The sequence below is a fragment of the Boleophthalmus pectinirostris genome, unplaced genomic scaffold (genome assembly GCF_026225935.1).
Source record: "Boleophthalmus pectinirostris isolate CB_2022bp ecotype Guang Dong unplaced genomic scaffold, ASM2622593v1 HiC_scaffold_8, whole genome shotgun sequence".
NCBI lineage: Eukaryota > Metazoa > Chordata > Actinopteri > Gobiiformes > Gobiidae > Boleophthalmus > Boleophthalmus pectinirostris.
In genome coordinates, this window is record NW_026571515.1 from 42,125,402 (window position 1) to 42,153,160 (window position 27,759).

The window sequence follows — 27,759 nt, forward strand, 5'->3', positions numbered from 1 at the left end:
TCGCCCGCCTTCACTGCTCCGGGCCGCGAGGAAGTCTCAAGATGGCTGCCGTGGCTGGAAGTCTGCTCCCTTCTGCAACATGAAGCCGTGAGAGCGCGAGACCGCGAGGGAGGCACCATCGGGCTTTTCTTTTTATTTTCTTTTAGTTACTTTTCTTTTCTTTCGTCAAACATCCATCTCATTCCGCGTCGTGTCGGCCCCGGGCTCATCTTCGGGAGTGACGCGTCAAATCACGCCGGGACCTGCCTCAGCTAAAGCGGCTAACTCACACATTCGGCTAAAGCGGCTAACTCGGCTAACTCGCGGCTAGCTCCCACTCACATTAGTTTAGCTGTGCCCCGCTCCGCGCACAGGTGCGTGTCAGAAACACGCGTGGCAACAGGCTGCTGTCGTGTATCACACAAACCCCCGTCAGGACGCTGAACCCACGCGGGGCGCGCAGCTGTCACAGAAAAGCCCGATCGGACCGTACTGGGCTCAACATGTCCGCGGAGTGGCCGTGCAGCCTGTGGCTCCTGCACTAATGCGCAGTATCCATCCGTTTAATGTGCTCATCCCGCTGCCGTCTTATTCTTTTTCACCCCGTCACTGCACAAACCCCCCCAGTATCCGCCATTAGCTGCCAGAGCTGCAGGATTTAGGGCACATTATGGGCACACGGAACTTTTTCTGCCTGTAGGTAGCGACATTGGCCTTGTTGGCAACTCACCAAAAATCCACCGAAATGGACACTACACTCGACCAAAACTGAGGCGTTTTGTTTACTGTGGACTGTTGAGCTCCGCCAGGCACTTGTTCCAGCTTCAGTCACTACAGAGACCCAGAGTTAGCTCGCCTTCGGCGCACAGCTAGCCCCCGTCTCCCCCTCACACACACTCAAACACGGCGTACAGGACATACTCGGAGCCCGCTCCCGGACACACGCACCGGCTCAGTAACACCGTCATGGGAGTGCAGGGCTTTCAGGAGTACTTAGAGAAGCGATGCCCCGGGGCCGCGGTCCCCGTGGACCTGCTGAAGTTGGCCCGGACAGCGGCCCGCCAGCCTCCTCATCACCCGCACCATCACCCTCATCACCCGGGGCCTCCCCCACCTCCCACCCGGATCCTCATGGACGCAGACTCGGGCCTGCAGCGGCTATACGGGGGCTACCAGACGGACTGGGTGTGCGGCGGAGAGTGGAACGCCATGCTGGGCTACCTGGCCGCGCTGTCGCAGGCCTGTCTGTACCAGGGCGGCCTGGAGCTCGTGGTGGTGTTTAACGGGACCCTGGGGAAGGAGCGCTGGCCCGAGTGGGCGCGGCGCGTACAGGGCCAGCGGCAGACCGCGCAGCTCATCGTGAACCACGTCGGCAGTAAGGCCACCCCGCCTCCCCGGGCCTGGTTCCTGCCGCCCGCCTGCCTCAGCCACTGTGTGCGCCTCGCCATGTTCCGCTTCAGAGTGCGGGTGAGCCATGTTAACAGTCTGGTCATTTGGCGTGGCAGAAACACTTGAGCCCCTCTGCATGTTTATTCTCCAGGTTACGTCATGTAGTTCAGGTTAACTCTTTGCAGGCTGAGATACGAGGCTGTTGCTTTACATGTTGACATTAGTTTATATAAGTTCATGTGGTACGCATGTATTTAGCTCACATCCCTCTGTATCCCGGAGCAGGAGCTGGAGTGGTTGTAGTAGTTCTAGTGGGAGTGGTTTCGCTTTGACCGTGTGCGTGCAGTGTGTGCTTCTGTTGAATGGAGGCGCGCGTGTCTGTGGGTCTGATTAAAAACATGCATGTGCAGCGTGACCCAGTGTAGCCTACACATTACATAACATGAACCCAGTGAACCTCCAGGCAGGATAATACAGGAGGAGCTATAGGAGGCCAGGGCTTTGTGAGCTTTTGCACTACATTTTCATTCGTTTTAATTAAAGCAATATAAAAGTGTTTGCTTGTTACAAGATGGCAGAGGATTTTCTGACATCAAATGTGTCAAACTAAAAATGCATCATTACTCAACCTAAAATGGGTGATTATGTGACACATAGCAGCAGCGCCATTTCTAGTAAATGCTGCTTCCCATAGTTCTCAAAGCTCATTTTGTCTGATTAAGATGACTTGAGTTGAGTTCAGGCCTATTATAAATGTGCAGATTCTCACCCACGTTACAGTGCAGTCCTGCTGTTCAGATGACCACATTCTGACAAACTGTTCATCAAATAATCTCCAAAAAAGGTTTTGGAAAAATCCTTTTTACAATAAGTCAGTATAATACATTTGAGGTGATCTTTGTGTTGTCCACTGTATCATATATCATAAAATGTTTACAAGATATGCAATTAGTCATAAAGTATGTAGTCTTTTATTTTAGTTCTGAATAATCTTTGCAATAGAGATTTTCATGGATGATGCTGAGTCTTATATTCAGTGTAGTCTCACTCTTGCACTAAATCCTCATATATTTCCATTAGGCAGCTTATGCTGAAACTTTAGGCCTGTAGCCGACAGGCCTGCAATATAACAGCCTATCTCTGCTTTGCAATGTAAGATTCCAGACAAGGGAATTGGGTGATATTTTTGCACTTTTGTGTTTAAATTTAAAGCAGCGCTGTAACTTTCTGGAGGTGGCACATCACCTGTATGATTCCATGGAAGTACAAAGTTAAAAGCATACTTTGAAACATCCTCTATGAGGATAAGTTTTGTGTGGTATATAGCCAAAGGAACAACATTACCATGGAAAGAAGCAGGAAGATGCGCTCCTTGAGGCCAAATAAAGAGTCAGGTTTGTGGAGATGCAAGCCTGCTCACAGAAAGGACGCAGTAGTTTTTCAGTGCAATAAAAATATCCAAAATGAAAAACCATGCTTTTATTAGTTTGTTTTGGCTTAAAAAGATGCACTATTCATGTTTAAAACCTCAGTCGGAACAGTTACAGGCATGTTTCAGACTGGGAAAACTAAAACATCCCAGTATGCCTGCCAATATTTCCCACCTCTTTTAATAAAATTTATGCTTTGAAACAATCTGCTCTGCCTCTGAATGATATATTTTTCCCATTTGGAGAAGTTGCTTTTTTGTTTATGCATTAAATGCACACATTAGTTTTTAGATTGATATTGGCAGTGTTGATGGAAAAAAACATGTATTTGATTGAAATTCCAACCTGTGAATTTTCTCACAGATAAACAGAAGTTATACTCCATTCACTCATGCAAATTTCAGTTCATTACTACAGGTATTGCTAAATCTCTACACAAATTTATATAATATATATACTTCTGAGCTGCACCCAGAGAAGATGTTTATTTGGATGGATTCCCATCAGTTTATATTGAAACTATTGTGAAACTAGCTGTCCGCATTAAATCATTTTATTTAAAGGGCCCTTACACTATTCTGTGATCTATGTTATGTTTCCCCATCAAAAACAGACCTGGAGTTGTGTTTTGTTTCTTTGACACGTTTAACACACAAACCCTGCACATTTAGGCTAAGGAGTTCTCTCAAATGGAAAACACTTCCATCTTGAAATGTCATGTGGTAATACAAAAAGTGCTCCACTGTTTTTGAGGAGGTAACAACTATAACATGGTCCTTAAGAGCTTTTAGCCTTTAATACAATTTATGGAAAATAGATGTAGATTAATATATCCGGCTAATATTTGCACTTTTTGATGTATTGGCTAATAGAGGCCTTGATAACTGCACAAAACGTGACTACACAGCTGTCTTACAGGCTTGTGGTTGGAAAAAGTCTAGAGTTTGCGATAAATTAAAATTGATCGTATCACATCATAAATTGGGGTAAAATAGTCAATGGAGGCAGAGCTTATTGGCCGTTGTTTAATCTGGAGTTTAAACAGTCAGCACTGGCCATGAAAAAAAACCCATATCTGTTGATCTCTAAAAATAAATTTCACTTGCTTTTTCTGATTAAAAAAAAATCAATGATTTTTTTTTTTAGTTACATCTATATGACAATACCACAGACATAGAGAATAGTTTTTTTTTCATCTTTTTAAATGTTAAATTAGTCTTAAACCATAGTCTTATATTATAGGAGACACTGGTTAGTTTCTCCTTTGCTTAGGCCACAGTTATTACTATATCAACTTAAAGTTTAATATATGAAAGCTGGAACATTTTTTGGGAGTCAGTATTTATTGTGTGTACATTTTCTTTGCACTACTAGGAAATCTTTGGTCATTTTTTTCACTAATAAGATTTAAGATGTAAAAGTTTGACATAACTTCTAAGACTCATTACAGATGCAAACTAAAGGACTTAAGTGTTTCTCTGCTTTTTATTACAGTTTATTTTTTGTAACAATAATGCACTTTTAAAATAGTTTTTGTGGTTTGCTCTTGGGCTATTGTATCAGTGGCATAAATGAGTTGGAATATCATTTTTTATCATCTGTATTTGCAGCAATATATGGTACTTCAAAGTGTGTTATTGTGACAGGCCTAGCTCTGGTTCTGATCACTCCATCTCTTCTTTCTGGGCTCAGGTGGTGCAGACGCTGGAGGACCACCACCAGGAGGTGTTGTCTCTGTACCGGGACTTTGGCTTCGCAGGTCTGATTGCTCAGGACTCAGAGTTTGCGCTGTGTAATGTTCCGGCGTATTTCTCGTCTCATGCCCTCAAACTAAGCTGGAACGGGAAGAACCTGACCACACACCAGTACCTGCTCTCTGAGGCCGCCAGACAACTGGGACTGAAAACACACCACCTGCCCTGCTTCGCTGCTCTGCTCGGTAACTCTTTGATAAAGAAGGCATATTAATCCATGTATCATTTCCTCATACATAAAATTACAGTCACAAAGTAGTTGGGATTAGCCAACACTTTTTCAGTCACTCTTACCTTTTTGTTGAAACAGAACCATGAACGCTCGTATTGATCACAGGCTCCTGTAGATGTGCTGTTCAAGTCCATTTTGTATTTCTTGTTGAGATTTCAAACCATCTTAAAACTTTTTTAGTTAAGATTTGAAAAGTCTATTTTGCATTTTAAGTCCACTTTAATAGAAGATCTCAGGATTGTCTACATCTCAGAACTGGCTGCACTAAAACTGAAAGGGGGGGGAAAAGGCTTATGGCTTTTTTTGCTTCCAAAAATATATGAGAGTGCGTTTCAAGGACATGCAAAACTGGATACATTGGTGCCACTATTGCCTTTCAATAATGTGGTGATAAACAGTAATGATCACACCTGCACCTGTTTTTAAAGAGGAGTCTTTTACTACTTTGGGGTATTAACACATCACATATTTAGAACATCATGTTGCCTTTTGTTTTGAAAATGCTATATTTGCTCGAAACAACATACCAACATGTTTTATAACATCAAAACACAGTCGATGTACATTCCATTAATGAAACTACGGCTCATTGCATCAGGTTTGTGAAGTAGTTGTATAGTTTTGTATCATGTTTTTGTATATTTGTGGAGAATTGTCGTGTGGGAGCATGGGTGATGTAGGCTTGTGGGCAGAGCGTTGTACAGAATCTTACAGCTAATAGTAAGGAGGTTTTGAATAGGGCCCAGGAGAGTTTACTAAATTATTCAAACATGCATGGATGACATATACAACCACAAGGCTACATCCCCCATGCTCCCACACAACAGTTCTCCATAAATATACAAAAGCACGATATAAAAATGGCTTAACCTGGAGTGCAAAGTGAGTGGAGACTTAAAGTGTCAAAAGTAAAAGTGACATGTTAATGTTAATACATTGTTTTAGGCGGATTTAACACTTTGAAAACAATAAGATAACATGATGATCTAAATTAGTACTGTGTGTTAGCAATGACCTCCATACAAGTATAATACTCCCTCTTTAAGTCCAGTCCGCACACATCCACTCTCCACCACAGTATCACCATATTGACCCCCAAAACTGATCATTCCACCTATCATATATTGAACCAAGTCAGTATGGTAATTATTATATTTGTATATTTGTCTTGTCTATGGGTACATTTTGTTTCCCTGCCCCAGAGTTTATTAAGTTTATTAAGCTACACACCAGTCAGTACTCCAGGACCCATCAGTTCTGTGATTGTCTGACATTTTATGGGAGAAAGTCTTATTATGTTGCTCTTGTACATTTTGGGAGGAGGACATGTTGATTATACATTTGTAGTTTATTCTGCTTCACTTTTTAGTTTTTTTGTTTTCCAAAGAAGCTGTTCTAAATCTGTGCACAAGCCCAAACATTCGTGCATGTCAGTGTAAACTTTTACATGTAAAAACTAATTGCTAGTGAACGTAGTTAGTAAATAAGTGTAAATCCTTAGATTATCGTTAACTTGGTATCAAGCATATGTCGTTGGTTCACATGAGCTGTTTGTGTGTTCCAGGAAATCACATTCTGCCTGATGAGGACCTGGCTGCCTTCCACTGGAGCCTCCTGGGACCAGAGCACCCACTCGCCTCTCTCAAGGTGCAGATTTAAACCTACGCTTTTGTATTTATAAATTTAATTCACCAATATCAGATCACACAGCAACATATTCAGACCAAGAGCAGCTAGTTTACATAAAACATGTCCAGGAGCATTTACATTTAAGTGAAGACTAAAAACTTACCCTCCAAGTATTTTCTCCCCCTCCTCCTGATTCACCTGCTAGTGTTCCTTTAGTAATTGTAAGTCCGATAACTAATATACAGCCTATTGTAACTAATATATTTTGTTGCTTTTAAGGACCCATATTACAGTGTCTTCTGATCTATGTCCTAATGTTGTTTCCACATTAAAACACACTGGAGTTGTGTTTATTTCATTCAGACATTTAACACACACATTTTCCAGATTTAGGCTGTGTTCTTCTCTCACACAGAAAACACTCCACTGTTCCAACCCTGTGATGTCATGTGGTAATAGAGGAAGTGCTCCACTGTGTTTTTAAACTCCTTCACTAGAATCATTTACATAATTTCATTCTCTATTGAACTAAAGGTAAAAGGAGCTGTTAACTGTAAAACTACAACTTTGAGATAACCACCACAAGGTGGAGCACAGCATTTTGAGCTTTGGTGATGTACACAGACTAATAATGCAGGATTACTCATACTGCAGGTATGTTTTTGATGAGGTAGCAACATTCTAACATAGCTTGAAGCTCACAAGTCAATTTCACATTATATAGGAGTTTTAAAGGCATTTTATCAGATTTTTACTGTCTTAAAATATGAAAAACAGAACTAGTTCATTTCAAACAGTTTGCAGTGGTCCAAAGTTCTTCCTTTATACCTTTTGCAGAGCATTCTAATTATTCACCATATTGAGTTTAGAAGCACTTTTCAAAACTTTCACCAATCAGAACAGAAGATTTTTTCTATCCCCAGGATGCTAAACACTCTCTTGATTCTTGGACAGTATGGTTGGGAAACACTGGTCTGAACTGTAGGGTTAGCAGCTTTTACACAGAATAAGAGCCCATGGAGACACAGGGACATTTAGATTTAGTTGAGGTTAACATTTGAGGGTGTGTATTATGTTGTTGTGACAGTGGATTGTCTTTGTGCAGGTTCGTGCTCATCAGTTGGTGCTGCCTCCCTGTGAGGTGGTCATCAAAGCTGTGTCCGAGTACGTCTCCTCCATAAAAGACCTGAACAACCTGGACGCCATCGCCAAAGACGTCTTCAAACAGTCACAGGTACAATATAGTCCTCATTAGTTATCTTATGCTAATTAGGCCTGTCGCAATAAATATATTGATATATATATATCGACATATCGTTCATGACAGGTGCAACAATATTTTAATATTTATATATATATTTTTTATATATTTTTATGTTTTTTGGTCATGTTTTGATTATATGATAAGGTGGGATAACTTTTATGATTATAAACTACAAAGTAATTAGTGAAACGTTGCATTCTGCCTTGCTGCTCATTCTGCTAATTGTTTTTAGTTGTAGCAGATGAAATTTAGATTTTTTTTGTAGCTCAGCTATTGAATAAAAAAAAATGAGATCAATGAGCTGTGGATAATTCCTGAACCAACATCATGGTTAGGTCTAAGGTCTGGACCTCTCAGTGACAGACTTTTATTCAATTCAAAACTCCATTATCTCATTCAGCTTCAGACCGCTCGATAACGCAGACATTTAGTGCAGACTGCGTAAGAGAAAATGTGGACTGTATTTCTATGTATATAGCGTTTTCTCACTGTAGAAGTGTATTTTAAATATGAGATGGTCAGCACTCTCTTGGATCGCTGTGAGAGTAGTAATACACGAGGAAGGTGGCGGTGGTTTGAGTAGCCCTGCTCTTGTCTCTGAGCAGCTTTATCCAATCAAACTTTATGAATGAGAAACGGATATTCACACATCCTTTATAATGCAGCTTAACTGTCTACACTATTAAACCTGTCACAATAACACATTTTGTTTTGAAGTACATTATATTGCTGAAGAACATATAGACAATAAATGGTAATACTGGAACAAATTTATGCCACTGACACAAAACCCTAAAGTAGAATTATCCCCAAAACAATATTTTAAATGTCTAATATTGCTAAAAAAGAACGATACACTAAAGACTGTGATTATAAGGACTCAGAGAAATTATTTATTCAACCCTTTACAGCTCAGATCTCCTCACAGAACAGAAAAATAACAAAAAGTTCCCTACGAGTAGTAACCCATAATAAATATTGACCCCGAAAATGATTGTTCCATCTGTCATGTATTGCACAATAAGTTGATAGGGTAATTGTCGTGACAGGCCTATACACTATTAGATATTCCTCTTTGTTTTTAGCTGCATCACCTTAATTCACTCAAAGTTTGAACTCATAAATCTGCTCATATACTGCTTCACTGTTGTTTGGTCATCAGGTTAATAATCTGGAAAATTAAATCAGACGTCTGTTCTTGGTCACATCCATCCGAAAAGGACTTGCTATCCGCTGCGTTGTAAATAGGAAGTGAGCATGGACGCGATCCCAGCTCCATACCGTACCCTACCACACCAACCTTATTTATAAAGCACTTTAAAACTTTACCGCTGGCCAAAGTGCTGTACACAAACACAGAAGAGACAAGAACAATTGCAGTACACAATACACAAAACAAACACAATACAACTACTAAAAAACATAGAAAAAATAAGATACTCAACTACAAGAAATGTACATCTCACTTGTTCAAAGCCAGTGAAAAAAGGTGCCATTGACTCCATTGCTCCAGTTCACTTTGCATAAAAAATTGTCACCTCTTTCACTGTAACCGCTGCCATGAGCCTTGTCATTTCGGTGTATTAACTTGCTCAACATGATCCTTTGTTTGTATTTCACTATTTTGTCCGTAAATCAATTCTTATTCCTAATATGGAACTCTGCTCCAAATTTGCTCCTGAGTGCCAGCCATGTGAGCTTCATTTGACTGGAGCCGGATGCTGTGGGTGACGTCACACTCCCTTAGTCCACGTCTTTATTCAGTCTGTGATCTTATCTTAGATTTAGGGAGAGTGTGAAGACTGAGAAACTCAAGGGCGTGACATTCTATGAAGCATTTATTTACAAATTCCAGCTAGATAAAAGTTTGATAAAGACTTGTTTGCTTGGAGTACTACTTAAGAGTTTATGTACAATGCATTATGTAGATCTGTGACGCCTGTTGAATTGTTCTGTTGTTTTTTTGTTTAGTCTCGAATGGAAGACAAGATCGAACGTTTCAAAAAAGCCGTAGAGTATTTCTCCGCTGCCTCCAAACCACGCTCTCAGAACCTGGGCACCTCCGCCTTCATCTGTGAGTGCTGCAGTTTTTTCTGTCATAAATCCACCTAAACGGGCCCATATTACTCTTATTTTCTGATCTGTGTTCTAATGTAGTTTCCTCATCACAAACTTACCTGGAGTTGTGTTTTGTTTCATTCACATACAAACCCTGCAGATTCAGGCTGTGTGTGTGTGTGTTCTTCTGTAAAACTCAAAAAACTCTTTTTCACCTTGTGGTGATATATAATACGACAGAGTATAAGGGTCAGATAAAAAAAAAAAAATGCTGGCGCTACGAGAAGAAAGTCGTAACATTTCGACATTAAAGTCGTAATATTATGAGAATAAAGTCGAAACCAGAAAAAGTTGTAATTTTACGAAAATAAAGTCATATTTTTACGAGAATAAAGTCGTAAACTTACGAGAATAAAGTAGTAATTTTATGAGAATAAAGTCATAGTCAAAATAAAGTCGTAATATTAGGAGAATATCGGCTGCTCGGAAAGTCTGAACGAGTGGAGAATGGAGAATTTGGAGCATTTTGTAAAGGAGAAGAATCCGTGTATTCGTTCATTCGACTGAAGAAGGACTAAATCAGGACTAAATCAGGTCCGGAACCAAACCAGAACTAAGACCAGGATTGAGACCGGGACCAGACGAGGACTGAAAACAGTTTAATCCTGGTTTAGTCCTGGTTTAAGTCACGGAAATGGGAAATGGCGTTTCCGTGACTTTAAAATGCGATGCGGGACTATTGCGCCACATACGGACTGAACCAGGACTGAACCAGTACTGAATCGGGACTAAAACAGGACTAAACCATTTTCAGTCCTGATCTGGTCCCGGTCTCAGTCCCAGTCTCAGTCCTGGTCCTGTTCCCGGTCTCAATCCTGGTCTCAGTTCTTGTCTGATCCCGGTCTCAGTCTTGGTCCCTGACTCAGTCCTTGTCTAAGTCCTGGTCTCAGTCCCAGTTTGGTCTCGGACTTCGTTTAGTCCTGGTTTATTCCTGGTTTAGTCCTGATTCAGTCCTGGTTCAGTCCGGAGGCGCAAATAATGAAGAAAATTGTTGTTTGTTTTCTTATTTTTGGTTTTATATTGAAAAACAAGGTTCTTCTTCTGCCACATTTTTCACTTTGACTTTTATGATTTTATTACGACTTCATTCTTGTAATATTATAACTTTATTCTCATAATATTATGACTTTATTTTAACTTCGACTTTATTCTCGTAAAATTATGACTTTATTCCTGTAAATTTATGACTTCATTCTTGTAAAATTATGACTTTAATGTCGAAATGTTATGACTTTATTCTCATAGCGCCAGCATCTTTTTTTTTTTTTTTTTTATCTGACCCTTATACTCCGTCGTAATATATAATACAGGAAGTGGTGTTTTTTTTTTTTTTTTTTTTAAAACTTCATACACCTTCACTAGAATCATTTGAAATATTTTAGCTCTGGAACTGACAGTCTCTACTCCTCAAAAGGTAAAAGGAGCTGTGAAGATGAAACTACCACTTCATGACATCACAAGGTGGAACAGAGAATTTTGAGAGCTGTAGACAGACTAACTATGCAGATTTACTCAAATAGGTTTAAAAGAAACAAAACACAATTCCAGGTATAAACATACCTGAGGAGGTAGCAACATTTTAACATGACGTAAAGCTCACAAGAGACAGTTTTGTTTAAGATAGGACCTTTAAAGGTGCTCTACCTGTCCTAAAGTGTCAAAAACAGAACTGGTTCATTTTAAACAGTTCTTCCTCACTTACTTAACAGATTGTGAGTATCCCAATTATTCACCATGATGAGTTTCTAAGCACTTTTCTCTGCTTTCAGAGACCAGAGCATCCATAAAGATAACAACTAGCAAGCTAACTGATAATTTCCTGATTATTGGACAATAAAACACTTTTTTAACTAGATGCAGACAGCAAGCAGTGGTCTCATGTTGACCTTGAGAGCTGCTTATACAATATACTGGACCAACACACAGTTTTGCTCAAATACACAAGAAAAAAATGGATACAGCAATTTTAATAAGCTCAACTGAACTGACTGAAGTCTTATCTCTGTGTATGTGTTCAGTACCAGGTTTTGGACCTCCTCCGTTCGGACCACCAGGACCCATGGGACCCATGCAGCCTGGAAAGAACCAGGTATTTACAAGATAGTGGTACAGAAAGTTAGTTTGCAGCTAAATTCCTGCTTTTAGTCATTTAAATCTTATCATTCTGTCATCACAAATAATATCTCTCTCTCTCCCTCTCCGCTTTATCTTTCTCCCCTGTCCCTTCTCTTCACTTCCTATTTATCTCTCCCTCTCCTCTATCCATCCCTGTCTGTCCCTCTCCTCCCTCTCTTTTTGTCACTCTCCCCTCCTGTTCTCACTCCCTCTTTTTTTCTCACCCCCCTTTCCTCCCTCTCTCAATCCTCTCTTCCCTCCCTCCTCCCCCTTTCTCTCCTCTCTTTCTTTCTCTGTCTATCTCTCTCTTTTCCCTCTTCTCATCTCCCTGTCACTCTCCTCTTCAGTTCCCTCCTTCCCAGGCTCCTGGCCTGAAGCCTCCATTTCAGAACTCTCCTTTCGGCTCCGGATCGCCTCTGTTCCAGGCTCCGCCCACAGACTGTAACGATTCGCTCTCAAACAAAATGGGCTTCACTGATTGGTCGGCTCCTTACGATTCCACTCAGGGCGGGAGTCGATTACCCAATCACCACACAGGACAGCAGTCTGGCCCCTCCCCTTCACCCTCGTCTTCGTCCGATGGAGATGAGCCCAACGACAACAACGCAAAGTAAGAGCTCAAATTCTGTTTGTAAAGTGCATGCACAGAGAATCACACAGTGTTTTCAGCACCACCTTCTCATCCAAGATTCATAGAACTGTAGTTATGTTCATAACTTATGATTTACAGAAAAAGTTTAATGGGAAATAAAAGACTTATCCAAGATTCATAGAACTGTAGTTATGTTCATAACTTATGATTTACAGAAAAAGTTTAATGGGAAATAAAAGACTTATTGAGTTAAACTTGTTTTCAGTCATTTGACGGACAAGTCTTCTCGATGGGAGGAGCCCTCTGCAAAGCCCGGCTCTGGAGAAGCCTCCTCTGGGAACGGAGGCTCCAGTATCCCCTCTCTGCTGTCTATGGCCACCCGCAGCCACATGGACATCACCACGCCCCCTCTGCCCCAGGTACAACAGGGAGGAGTTTATACAAGTAGAGGATTCATATATTAACATGTTTTTAAATAGAATCTCAAGCCCCTTCTCTCTTTCAGGTCAGCGCTGAGGTACTGCGAGTGGCCGAGCACAGACACAGAAGAGGACTCATGTATCCACAGATCTACCACATCCTCACCAAGGTACAGTCACTATAACAACGCACACATGTGAATGGAGTCTTTCTGCTTTGAGCTGCGCCCTCTGGTGGTCCGTAGTGATAAAAGACTTTATTCACTCCCCTCCCTCTATTCTCAGGGCGAGATGAAGATGCCTGTGTGCATAGAGGATGAGTGTAACTCTGAGCTGCCTCCGGCCTCTCTGCTGTTTAGAGCCGCACGACAGTACGCCTATGGAGTCCTCTTCAGTTTGGCCGAAACGCACCGCCGTCTGGAGAGACTTGCCCTGCGCAAGAGGGCGCCCCTAGAGGGTAAAAACAGCACCACCATGTTCTGGAGAGCTAGTACTATTATACACTCACTCTATTATGCCTCTGCCTTTGCACCTTTCAGTTCCTCCGGTGATCGTGAAAGAGTGGAGTTGTGGTAAGGCAAAGTCTGCGTTGACTCCAGAGCTGGTTCCTGCTCTGTGTTTCCGGGAATGGACGTGTCCAAACCTGAGGCGTCTGTGGCTGGGTCGAGCCTCTGAGGATCGCTCCAGAAGAACCAGAGCCTTTTTAGCCTGTCTGCGTTCAGACTGCCCCGCCCTGCTCAACCCCGCACAGGTGCCCCAGCACCTGCTGCTCATGTGCTGCGTGCTCAGGTATGGACACCTGCAGGAGGGGAAACACTTGAGTGTGTTTAGGTCTCACCTGGGCATTTTCCGGCCAATGGGCCAAATCCAGCCCTTGGTCTGTTTTAATCTGGAGCCCCTGGAGGTTTTTCACAATAACCATTAGATGCATTAGGGCAACATATTTTATGATTTATGTATGATTGGATAATGGACTTGTACTGTGCAGGTGCAGAAGACTAGTAGTACAGTGACCTCTACCTGTTTTTCTCTGGACCATGATACAGTTGGACTCCGTATATCTTATTATATATTTGTACAGGTATATGATGCAGTAGTTGTGTATAGCTTTTACATATGTATATATTTGCAGGTATATGATGCAGTGGCCCGGGGGCAGGATCCTTCAGAGACATGAACTCGATGCCTTTTTGGCTCAGGCTGTTTCCAGTCAGCTCTATGAGCCGGACCAGCTGCAGGAGCTCAAGGTAACTGCCCCATAAGGTTTCTATCAGGGCCGTCAGTGTTATTGTGTTATTAGTGTGTTATCACAAAATCATTTCAACAGTGATATCTTTTGAGGCAAATTAATCGCATTTTAATTTTGGCCATTAGAGATAGGGCTGTCGCGGTTAGTGAATTTCTCCTGCGGTGCGGTATAGCAGCTCAACAGAGCAGTATGCGGTGATACTGCACACCCTCCCCCACACTACATCCCCCGGACTCTGGGTCGGGTCACGTGCGGTGATTGTGATGGGCCTTTTAGTACCGTGTGATTAATTTTTGCGGTTATCGCGACAGTCTTAATTAGGGGGCTTCAGTTGAGTTTGAGGAGAGTGGGGTTGTCAAAAGTATGAAAATTATACTAATTAATACTAAAACTCGTATCAACACTAAATACATATTTGAGCAGGTATCGTTACTAAAAAAGTCACATTCACAGAACAGAAACCTTTAGAATGATCTTGAGCTGTATAAGAGCACATAGACACCCATGGACCACTCTGGAACCTACCTGGACCACTGAGGTTTTACAGATATATAAGGCCACCTGAGAATAGAAAAGAAAGTACTATTATTTATTGAAAATCACATTCTATTGTCTAGAGTGTTTTTTCTTATCATTGTGGAATCTATATTGAATTCCTATGTCTAGAAATGTGTATCTTTAGATTGAGTTGAGTCCTCACATCTTTGTGATGTGTATCTTCCTTTAGGTGGAGAAGGTGGATGCTCGCGGCGTGCAGCTCGCCTCTCTCTTCATGGCGGGTGTAGACACAGCGCTCTTTGTCAATGACGTCTGTGGACAGCCGTTGCCATGGGAACACTGCTGCCCCTGGGGCTTCTTTGACGGAAAACTGTTTCAGAGCAAACTGTCGCGAGCATCAAGAGACCGCGCCGCCCTGCTGGACATGTGCGAGGGACAGGTGAATATTCATGTGTTTTTTAAAGAAGACATATAGTGCTTAAATGTGCTCTTCTGTATAATATAGTAGGGCTATATATAGTCCAGTGTTATTGCAGCTCTGTGAAAAGAAATCTATTATTATTATTATTTTTATCTATTATCGATTAAGTTCAAAACGATTTCTTTGAAAGAAAATCAGTATTTATTTTCCCCACTTTCTTGCATCGGAAATTGTATTGAAAAAGCAAGAAAGGCTGCTCACTGAAGTCAAAAGGATGAAAGTTTAGTGCAGGGCCATGAAGTGCTGATGCTTTGAAATCAGCAGCGTCAAAGTTTGTTTTGTCTCTGGGAGCCAGGGAGCCAATGCTGCTGTAAATATCATCACAACAAAGAGCCGTATGCTGTCAGCCTCTCTTATGGATAGATGCGCATCACACTAGAGCAGAGGAGCAGATTTTTTTTTCATTTGTACCAAAATGACTAAATGACACAGCCGAATGCTGCAATTAAGAAAAGAGAAGAAGAGAATGGAGTGAGTACAGAACAGTGAGCGTGCACCATGACGGTGAAAACGGGTTGATCTGAACAATGACGACTTGAATACAAGATAATAAAGATTACTCAGTCATGCATGAATCACTCCAAACTTTTAGAGGGTAAATGAGAAGGAAACATGGTTAAAAACTCTGCAAAGTCTTTTATAGTTTTGTAAAAATAGTTTTGTATAACAAGCTGTCTTTTAAAACACCAAAAGACATGTACATGAAAATCAGACTAGCATCACAAACATCAGACAAACATGGAAAATGTGTATAGAGGTACACGATTAAAACATTGCTAAATCCAATAGTGATCTGACATAATGCTGCTGAACAGATTAGATGGCTCTATGGTGTTTCAGTGCATCTGTTTAATGCAGCTTCTGTTGGTCTGCCTCACTGTAAAGCACACAAATCATGTTCAGATCTAATTTCGGACCAAAAATCTAAGAACTGGTTGTGTGAGTTATCTCATTATAGAGACCCGCCATTCTTATTTGGGACAAATATCAGGTCCATGACATAAATCCTTTATTATTAGAGCCATAACATGGTTATAGTTGGGTATGAGGTATAACAGGTTATGATTATGGTTATGATTATTATGGTTATGATTATGGTTTAGGTTAAGGTTAAGGTTAGGCAAGTAGTGGCTGTGGTTAAAGAGGGGCTGGTTTTCTTTGACTTTTTGAAGCTGACCTTTTACCACGTTATAAGGTTGTTCCCTCATTAAAAATATGCCTGAAAAGTTTTAGATGTCATTCATGTATGTTTGAGTAATTTAGCAACTTCTCCCAGGCCCTGTTCAAACCCTCCTTTTGATTGACTGTAAGATTCTGTGCAGTGCTCTGCCCATAAGCCTACTCCGCCCATTCTCCCACACAACAAAACAACTAGACTATGACAATGAGCAGTTTTGTTATAATATTTCCTGTTCTTGTTTTTCAGGAGGAGCTGGTGTCCAAAGTGGAGAAGATGCGCCAGGCGATCCTTGAGGGCATAAACCTGTCACGGCCGCCCCCTCCTCCCCCTCCTCTGCCCCCTCCTGCCTTCCTGCCCCCCTCTATGGTGCCCCCCTTCTACCCCATCCCCCCTCTGTACCCCCCACGGCCCATGGGCATGCCTCCACATCACCACCCGCACCACCCACACCACCCCGCCCAGCACAGACCAAGAGCCTTCCCAGGTACGGCCCCCTCTCTCTCGTTTTGGGGGGGACTCATCTGTTTACTTTACATTTGGAAAAACATATTGCACTAATGAAAAAAGTTGCTGAGGGTAAACACTTGCTGGGGGCTGATCGGGTTTGTGCTAACTTAGAACCCCCAGGCCCATAATTTCATTCAAATATTTCTGAAAGTTTATAAACCGCTTATTAAACAGGTGAATGGGGTCGCTCCGCCACAGATCTGATATGTAATGCGACCTGGTCACGTGCCCTTCTTGACAAATTTAAGCAGGTTAACTCCACTGTGCCTGTAATCTGAATATTTACATTTTCAGTGTATGGGAGAAATGAATGGGAAATGTACTTCCGGACTGAAACCTTGGAAAACTTTGCTTCATTGGAAGCTAGAATAGACCTAGTTTTTAAATGAAATAATGTAATGAGTGAATACCATAATAACAACAATATAACTAATATAATATATACTTATAATATACATAGAACTACAGGTGCCTTTTAACATGACTTTTTGTACACTACCAGTCAAAAGTTCAGACATTAAATGTCATCACATTTTTTTCCTTTATTTTTTACTGTTTTTTACATTTTATATATGGAAGATATCAAATATATGAAATCAGATATATATAATTTTGTGGGGAAAACTAAAATTTTTAAAAACATGTTTTAAATATAATCCTCAAAGTAGTCACCCTTTGCTTTGTCAAAAAAAATATTTAATAGTGTAGAGTGAGTTTCCTTTTTTCTTTGCTACTTAATTCTATATATCTTACATACAGGAGACATCAGACATTAAAGTAAATAAAATGCAGAAAGTAGTAAAAGAACCAACATTGAATGAAAGTGTGTGTCCAAACGTTTGCGTGGTCGTGTATGTATTTACTGTGTTGTTCATACGTCCCTGTTGTGTCTCTTTAGGCCTCCAGTCCATCCCTCCTCAGGGCGGTAAGCTGGAGATCGCAGGGATGGTGGTGGGCCAGTGGGCCGGGAACAAACCAGTGCGCGGCCGTGGCTTCAACATGAACATGCAGGTGGTGTCAGTGGGAGCAGGGAGAGGGTAAGAGCCTGTGTCTCTAATGTCAGTACAGAAGCTAACCTAACCTGTTTGACCTGGGGCTAGTGTAGGCCTGTCACGATAATGACTATTGACTTGTTGTACCATCTCTTCAATGGAACTAGCGTTTTTGGGGGTCAGTGTTTATCATTAATATATTTTCTCTGTCCTAGTCTTATTTTACCGTTCTATAAGATTTGAGCTGTAAAGGGTTGAATAAATCGCTTATATTGTACATTTACTATTGTAAATGTACAATATTGTCAGTATTGCACCTTTAAGTATTAAGTGTATGCATATGTAATAAGTATTATGCAGGATTAACTCTTGTGATGTTGTTACCTCAAAAACAAACCTGGAGTTGTGTTTTGTTTCATTCACACGTTTGAGTAATTCTGAATGAAACAAAACACAACTCCAGGTTTGTTTGTGATGAGGAAACATTAGAACAGAGATCAGAAAATAGCCTCATAGACTGTATGTCCTTTAATGTTTTTGTGTCAGAGGCATAAATTAGTTTTGTATTATCATTGATCATATATATAATCTTTAGTAATGCACTTCAAAAAGTGTTATCGCGACAGGCCCAGTCTAGTGCTCTGTCTAACTTTACTGGTAGAGAGTCTGCCATCTGCTCCATGCAGACAATATTGCTTTGCCTGGAATGTTCCACAGTAGGACTTTGTTCTCATTTTGATTTAATAAATGACACCAGTTAAAGCAGAACTAAGTAACTTCTGCGGTAGCGCTTGATCAGCAGGTATGCACTGTCGTATAGCCCGGCCGTGGGCTCCGGCCGTGGGCTCCGGCCGTGGGCTCCGGCCGTGGGCTCCGGCCGTGGGCTCCGGCTCCGGCTGCGGGTTTGGCCGCGGGCTCCGGCTTTGGCTCCGGCTGCAGGTTCGGCCGCGGGCTCCGGCTCCGGCCGGACCAGCCGTGCACTCTGAGCTGAGCTTATTTCTTTAGTTCAGTGCTGCAGGGGGAGTCACTGATTTACCCAGATACCATTGGAAGAAAAACTGTGATTGGTCCATTTCCAATTCATTATATTAACCCTTTGTTTCCCAAGAAATATCAGTACAAGTTTATAACAATGATCTAGAAATTATTACTAGTGTAGTGTTCATTACTCACTGCATAAAAAATATTCAATAAATATATTAGTAGTACAAACGTCCATTCAATATTTTTTCTTGAGCCTTCCCTGAACCCCTTGAAGGCTCTGAGGTTCCCCTGTGAAAGAAATGCTGTTTGCACAACAAATGTTTGGCTCTTTCATTTACATTTCCAATAAAAGAGCGCTATACTCTACTTTTTAATTCATTAATTGGTTTTGCGTATAACATGCAATTAATTGCGATTAATCGCACTCAATCACACTCAAACTCATGTGATTAATGCAATTCATTTTTTACATTTTTGCCCAGCAAATGTGTCAAAGCTGCATTAAACAAATTATAATGTCAAACGGGCTGATGTGGTTCTAGAGTCGTTATGTTTATATGTTGTAAAGTTAAATTTATTTATGCAGATTAGTAATAATAGTAATAATAATGATATTTTAATATAAAAACATTAATGATTTATCAAAAATCAATTAATTCTCCTGATGGTCGATTAAGAAAATTTGATCAAATGCCCATCCCTAGTTCTAAATTCTCCTTGAAATTCCAATTGGGTTGATCCAACACAAATGTGTCACTGTTAAACACCTTGAGCTGATTTTACATCTGGGCTACAGTAACATTTACAGACTGACAATACTGACAACAAAGAACCCGTCCAGCTGTTAAAGCATAGAACATTACTACATACAGATGAAACATCAGTCTGTCAATTACACATGTGACCTCGACGTGACACTCTGATCCCACGTAAATGCAAATGCCTGATCCTGTTTGATGCTGGCCTTATGTTAGCCATAGTCACATATCACGTCAGGGCTAAATTCACAAATTGCACTTGTTTTTGCTCACTGACAACATAAGCTGTACACATCCTGCACCACATGAGGCATGAGCCGCTCAAATCAAAGGATTTATACAAACATGTGTTCGTCTAATGGTTCAGTTTCAGAGCCACAATGTAAAACAGAGCATGATAATAACAGCATCTACCAGCAAGATAACTGTGTACTACAGCTAACAATTACTCAAACTGCATAACTATAACAATGCATATGAAACTGACGTGTTCAATAAAAGCACTGGCACATCTGCGTCTCTCTTGAGCCCTTCTCTTTCCTTGAGCTCTGTTATTCCTCAAACCCAGATTGACCTAAAAGTTACTTTGTCCTGCTTAAACGCTCAAAACTACATGCATTCTTTCTGTGAGGGGTGACCTCTCCACAGATCTGACCTATATTTATGTTACCCGCTTGCTGCCATAGAAATTCCTAGTTCAGTGCCGTGCTGCGGAACATTCCTCCAACCAGAAAAGTTACACAGTGCACCTTTAAAATAACTGTTATTGTTGCGTTTCTCAATGTAAATATTTTTCAAACAGAAGAGGCAAAGAAATTCCAGCTAAAATGAGAGGAGGAAAGAAGGCCACTGCCAACAGACCCCAGGTACACACACGACCACAAACACGAACATGAGGCCACGCTTTCATCATGTGTCATAACGCTTTTTCTCTCCTTCTGTTTATTTCTTCTTCTCCCTCCCCTTTTCACTCCTCCTCTCTTGTCCCCTCTGCTCCCTCCCTTCTTTCTCTCTCCCTTCTTTCCTCTCTCACCCCTCCTCCTTGTCCCTCCCCTTTCTCTTCCCTCTACCTTTCTTTTTCTATCCTCTCCTTGATCATTCCTTTCTCTACCGTTTTTTCCTCTCCCTCCCCATCTCCCACTTACCTCTCTCTCTGTCTTCACCTTCTCTCTCATCCTCTTTCCTTTTCCCCTCCTTCCTCCCCCTCTCTCTCTCCTACCTTATCTCTTTTACCCTCATCTTCACTCCTTCCTCTCTCTCCTTCTCCCTCCCTCCCTTCTCTCCCTCCCCTCTTATCTCCTCCTGTGCCTCTTCTCTCTTCCCATCCCTCCTCTCACTCACTCCCCCCATCTCTTGTCCCTTTCTTTCTTTCTTTTTCTTTCTTTCCCATCCTCCCTCCCTCTTTTCCACTCTCCCTTTCTCGCTTCCCTCTACACCCCCCCTCCCTCTTTTTGTCCCTCTGCTCTCCTTGCCCCCTATTCCTCGCTCCTTGTTTCTCTTCCCTCTCATCACTCCTGTCCTCTCTGTTGTCTCCTCCATCCCTCCCCTCTCTCTCTCTCTCTCTCTCTCTCTCTCTCTCTCTCTCTCTCTCTCTTTTTCTCCCTCTCTCCGTCTCTCTCTTTTTCTCCCTCTCTCCATCTCTCTCTCTCTCTCTCTCTCTCTCTCTCTCTCTCTCTCTCTCTCTCTCTCTCTCTCTCCCTCCCTCCCTCTCCCTCTCCCTCTCTCTCCGCAGACCTCTCCTCCCTCCAGTCCACAGGAGGAGGCGGGCTCAGTGCCAGACGCCGTGTCGCAGCTAAACGGCAGTTCGGCCACTGCCATTGGCCAGTCCCTGGACCTGGCTTCTCTGGCCCAGCCAATCCCATGTGCCTTAGCCAGCAGAGACAACCAATCAGAGGAGGCCGCGTGTTGCCTTGAAGACTGTGCATCAGACGGAGCGCTGCAGAAAGAGGAGTGAAGTCCGACAGTCCGACTGCCTTCCTGTTTTAGCCCCGCCCCCACTGTTGTAGCCCCGCCCTCCCCGTGATAGCCCCGCCCTCTCTGCGCGCTGACCTGAAGCAGAAACTCTCCTGCTTTACGTTAGCGCTGATGCAGCAAGCGGCGCCTTTGAGTTTCCATGTGATTTTATGTTCTGTTGGTCTGTACGCGCCCCGCCCTTTTAGCAAGCCCTGCCCTTTTAGCAAGCCCCGCCCCTTTAGAATGCCCCGCCCCCTTAAACAGAATAAGCTGTCCCCTTTAGTTTGGATGGTTTGATTTGAGCCCTGTTGAATCTCTGCACAGCAAAGACAGGCAGGATGGTGGTTCCAGCTCTAGGCCTGGTCAGCCTCATCACCGTAGCCAGAGCATTCTGAACACTTTAGTTTTAAAATGGGTTTTAAAAGTATATTCTCAAATCATTTGAATAGAACTATGATGAACTAGTGCAGTGTCCCTCCCCGTTTTCGATGCATGTGTGCATGGAGCAGTCCTTTTAATTGGTTCTGGAGCAGTGAGTCGTGGTGTTAGCATGCTAGTGTGCTAGCTCACTCTGACCTATGTAGCATAGCCTGGACCTTTGCTGTGCTCAGAAACCCTTATGCACCTTAGGCCTGTATGCAAGAGAATGCCCCGCTCCTCAAAGTGCATTATACCCCATCCCCCCCAAAGCTTTGATTGTATCATCTCAACAGAAGCACTTATGTTATATTTAAATGAATTAAACGCTCCTCCCTAAATATGACATAGATCCACCGCTAGATTCTATGAGACGTCCGAATGTGAACAGAGTGGTTCAGGAGAAGCACTTTGTTTTAAAATCTTAGCCACACTGGAGCACCCCCTACCAGTGAAACTCTGAGGCACCTTCGGTTCAGGCCAAAAAGAGAAACAGAAATGGACTTGAATGGAGAGTGTGGCCCTGCCAGGCAGAGGCCCTCCTCTTTACATGACTTAATACAACGCTAAAAGACTCCCCCTGCTGGGAGATAGAACAGATCTCAGATCTCTGAAATGTCCAAAGTCGATTTGATTGGCCGACGAGCCAATAGTCTTACACAGGGGCGCGGCAGCAAAGCCCCATGGCTCTGAAGGAGCTGACAAGCACTTCCCTACACCTCCGCCGACAGGCCCAGGCAGGGACAGAACTACAACGCGTTATTATAGCACTTATGTTTGTAGACAATGACAGACGGCCCAAAAATATATCTGATATATCTGACACATAAGAGTATTCTAACCATTAGAGGTTTCACTGTTGCCAGTGCAGAGCAGGAGACTGACCACAGGAGGCGCTGTGTTCAATTCAGGAAGGGTTGACCCGGTGTGTCAGCTGTCGACAGAAGCACCTTACTCTTAACGCGTCGACTGCGTTTATCACCATGAACGATGTACCGGCTCAAACTGAAGTGTTCTGAGTGTACAGTGGTTTATACAGAACGCCCAGTGCAGCTCTGCTCAGGCTCTGGCCCAGACTCAAAACACCAAAATGACTTTAGGTTCTTTTGCCCTCGCGGCTCTTCACATGTTTTAGGTGCTGTGGAAGCAGACAGCACCAGGATTATTAACACGACCGAAACACGAGAATAGGCTAGAAAATCCACCGCCACTGGCTGATAAACAAGTCTAGACCTTTAGTGACGTCATACTTAACAAAGTTCAGCTTATGACATCAGATTAGTACAAACTTGTATCTCTGCAGTACATTGTTAGGCTATTTTCTGCGGCAAGTTTGAGTGAAATCAACAATACGATGATTCCCACTCGCGATTGGCTTGCCATACTAAACACACACACATTCACATTACACAGGAGAAACCAGTTATGTTACCAACTGCGTCACTGCTTTCGTGATAGTTCGTTCTAGTGGAGTGGTTGTCCATTAAAGATCATTTGGTAACATATTCTACTGACTAAACAACAAACAGAATCCCACAACTTTTGCATGGACATTGAAAATTCCTACATACATTGAACACAGCACACATAACATTATTACATTGATGTTTTAACCCTGAGTTAACGCTGTAGTTAGACATGGGAAAAATTCAACATGATTGGAGATGTAGTGTCCGGCTTTCGTCCTCGTCTGATTTAGTTCAATAGTTTTATTATTGGTGATTTTTATGCTTCGTATACTGCACCCGCCCCCTGCTACTCTTTGACACTTTCTATCACCCAGCCCATCTGTCCCGTAGTCTGTTGTTTTCCTGAAAATCCATAAACCACACGCATCAAATCACACTCAATATTAAAGGTCCTGCATTGTGCAAATTGTTTTGATTTTGACCATGTTATGAGGCTGTTTCCTTATCAAAAACAAGTTACATTGATGTTTGAATAATCATGCATTTAATATGCATGATTATTCAAACATGAAGCCCAAAACACCATGATCGACTTTGTGACATCAGTAGGTTGTGATCTAGAAGTGGTCCTCTATGTTCTTCAGATCTGTTTAAAGGTTTAACAACAAATGCCAAACAATTTTGTCAGTAAAATATTTTTTATGTACGTCCTTACATTAAACATGTACTATAGCAAAGAAACTCAAGGCAAGACCTAGTGATAAGAATGCATTGGATTAAAGTAGGCACCCGAAGTGCTCACACTGCATTATTCATTCACTCCACACTCAGTAATAGCAAACTGATATTGTAACCACAGCTGCCCTGGGGAAGCCAGGCTGCTAATCTGTGCCATTGGCCCCTCTTACCACCAGCAGCTGTTCCTGTCAGGTTTACATATTGAATAAAAGTGTGTATTGTGTGATTATCTTGAGTCTCAAATGCAGGACGAATGCAGGATTTCTTAAACATGCAGAATAACTCAACATACAGATTGGAGTGTTAAAACTAATGATGAAGAGAAGTCTAGTTTGCGTACATCTCCTTTAATTGACAGTGTCTCAGATGAAAAGCACCTGTACAATGCATAATATTGGACCTTTATTCAAAGCGCACACACAAAACGCATTCACTGGATCAGTATAACGTCGTCCACCTCTGTAAGCTTTAAAAACACATTCATGTATTAAACACACAAGCTCCCCCCCTCCTCTTAGCTCTAAAACCATTTCTATTGGCCACCCTTTCTCTTTCTCTGGGCTGCCCTGCCCCCTCCCCCAATTAACAGTAAACTTATATTAACGTGGATAATCCGTTTCTGTATGTATCTAGCCAGTCTCAAAAGAAAAAGTTGAAAAAAAAATCAAAAACTGTTTTATTCAATTGTGCAAATGTGTTTTTCTTACTATTTTAATGTTACTACATCTATTCTAATCCTACCATTGCTTCAGTTAACCTAGTACTGAAATGCGCTTAGCCAACCTAGAGATTTCAACTGTTATGATTGCAATTTTCCTTACCTGTATTTTATATGGCATCCTTAGGCCACTTCACCACTTGTAACGTAGTAAGTATAGTAAATATATTGCCCGTTTTTATTTAAAGCTGCACCATGTCACTTTTCTGGTCGCGTCTAATGCTTTTTGTATCTATGGAGATGTTGTTTCTTTGCCTGGCATGTTCCACAGTATTTAATTAGATGTTTTATTGATAAAATAATAAACAGTGTTAAAGTAAATAATTAATGTGAACAGGTCGTCCGCTGATCTGACCCGTAACTCTGTCTGTAGACCATAAAGCAGCGGTGCAGGCAGGAATGGTTTTGGTTACTATGATACTCCCAGTCACAATTCTAAATATGGAACTTTGCTCCAAATTAGCCGCTATAAGTTAGAAGCTTCAATGAGCACAATGATATCACACCAGTCTATGGATGGTCACTGTGTCCATGAATATAAATCTGTTTTAATGCATTACTGTGGAACATTCCAGGCAAATAACAACAATAACAACTATATGAAGGCAGCAAGTGGCAGTGGACCCTCTACCAGGAAAGTTCCATAGTGCACCTTTAAAATGGTTGTCTGCACTATGTTCGGTTTCAAAATAACCCCAAAAAGAAATGTTATGATCTAAGCTGTAATCTGCACCCTTGCACAAAGTTAAACAAACATTATTCTTGAACATTGAGAACCAAAGTATATTTAGAATTCAATGAAAACCCTTTTAAATCTTATATATTCCCCTGGTATTGCCCCGAAATAACGCCTTTTCACATGTGATTTAACTGTAAAAGACAGCACAAGGTTCAGTGAGGTTATCAGAATAGAAGATTTTTGTGGTATTAAAGAGTTGGAGACAGGACAGGGACAATGGGACGATTTAAGTTCAAAAAGATTTCATTTGATTGTAATAAATTGTGTTCAAATTAAATTCTAACATTTGAGAATTATTTAAAGGGCCCATATTACACTATTTTCTCATCTGTGGTATAACGTTTTCTCATCCAAAACATACCTGGACTTTGTTTCATTCACATGTTTAGGTGGAACAGAGCATTCTGAGCTTTGGAGATGTAGAGAGATCAGTAATAAAGGGTTACTCAAACATGTGAATGAAACAAAACACAACTCCAGGTGTGTTTTTGAGGAGGAAATGACATTCTAACAGGACTTGAAGCTTAAACTGTGTGTGATATAGGACCTTTAAATAGAGGTGGAGAGCAGCTAAGAGTTCTCAGGTGGAGTTTGCTGTGGAACTGTCAGATGCAGATTTATGGTTCATATCTCTGTAATTATTGGATCTGTTCACATGAAACAAAAACTGTTACGAAGGTCAACATCTTGTCTGTTTTCTTTGCTATTTTAACTTGAATTTTTTTCCCTTTGAACTTGGAATATTACTGGGATATTTTGCTGCCCTCCATCTGAAATTTGATAATGTGAACACAATTTTTTGTGTTATTAACTGACTGAAAATCCATTGTAATTTTGTTCAGACTCATGTATTTTTCCCCTTCTATTTTTGTAATGCCACAGATTTAAAACTGAATTTTCCTCAAAGCACCAAACTCATTTTGGTGGTGGAAATTTTATGAGACAAGTACACAGATGATGTATTTGCTGTTGACATTTTGTTTTCATTGCATTATCAAATTCAAACCGTATGTAACTGTTCTGTTGAAAATAAATATATTTTCAGAAAACTTCTTATCAAACCATTATTAAGAAATATGAAAAAGGGAAAATTCAGTTATCAATTTGTGGGACATTAACAGACCGTTGTTTATAAGATTTGGGTTTCTGTTCTATCTGGGAATGTTGCAATGTGAAATCATTTTACAATTACTGTGCAAACAAGTATTTTTACAATTGGCCTACATTTTAACAAACAAAAAAATCAGAAATTCTTAACTCCTTTTCTAATCCATTTCAAGTTCTATGTGATAAAAATCATTTACTCCACTGTTAGTCGCATATGTTTGAATTCCACATTTATTAAAGAGGGGGTATTGTACAAGATCAATTTTATTTTAGTTCTAACGTTGTTTCCTTATCAAAAATACGCCTGCACAGGTTTTAGATGTCATCCATGCATGTTTGAGTAAATTAGCGATCTCTCACGGGCCCTGTTTGAAACCTCCTTACAGTTAAGCAGTAAGATTTTGTACTAGGCTCCGCCCACAAGCCTTCATCACCCACTCTCCCACACGAGAATTCTCCAGAAATATACAAAAACATGATAGAAAACTGCACACAATTTGACAAACACTGACTGTGTTGTGTTCGCACTCTGGATACCCCCTCTTTAAGAATTTGAGGAAGTAACATTCAAATTGCGTTGTATCTTAAATATGTGTAAATGGACTTAAACAGCTCTTTGCCCTTCTCCTGTCTGACTGCTCTAAAACTGCCACTGCCCCTCCCCAGTTCAAGAACTATTTTAAGTCTAAATCCACCCATGTATAAGGTTCAATAATGCCTACATTTCATCATTTGTACCAATATATATGTACCTAAACCCACCCCAAACTATCTGTGCAGCATAAAGATTAAGATACCCTAATTATATTGTACTAGAATAATTATTATCTTCATTCTTGCTGTTTAATTCCAGTTGGTATCATTTGTCATCATTGTTTAGCATTATGGAAGCACCAGACAGTTGTGGAAAGACTTGGAAGGCTTTTTTTAATTTCGTCTGGTTGTCGGTGGTCTGATAACGCAGAGGGAGGGGACAAACGCCAAGAGAGAGTCAAGATGGCAGTCAAGTTTGTACCGGTGGGAAATGACTTACAGTGCTGAAATAAAATTTATTCTTTTAGTAAAAAAAACAATGTCTGTTTTTTTTTGTTTTTTTTTTTGACATGAG

General features: G+C 41.3%; 1 protein-coding gene across 1 annotated transcript; it reads left to right on the forward strand.

Moving 5' to 3' along the window:
* fam120c (family with sequence similarity 120C) lies at nucleotides 1-27,724 on the forward strand. Its single transcript, XM_055165618.1, has 17 exons — nucleotides 1-1,446; nucleotides 4,491-4,737; nucleotides 6,349-6,431; nucleotides 7,519-7,647; nucleotides 9,649-9,751; nucleotides 11,814-11,884; nucleotides 12,258-12,520; nucleotides 12,768-12,921; nucleotides 13,008-13,091; nucleotides 13,207-13,378; nucleotides 13,461-13,710; nucleotides 14,054-14,168; nucleotides 14,898-15,107; nucleotides 16,576-16,813; nucleotides 17,735-17,873; nucleotides 20,373-20,436; nucleotides 21,303-27,724. The coding sequence occupies exons 1-17, from the start codon at nucleotides 946-948 to the stop codon at nucleotides 21,522-21,524; spliced, it is 3,045 nt and encodes a 1,014-aa protein (XP_055021593.1). The 5' UTR covers nucleotides 1-945; the 3' UTR covers nucleotides 21,525-27,724.
* Nucleotides 27,725-27,759: the final 35 nt, after the last annotated feature.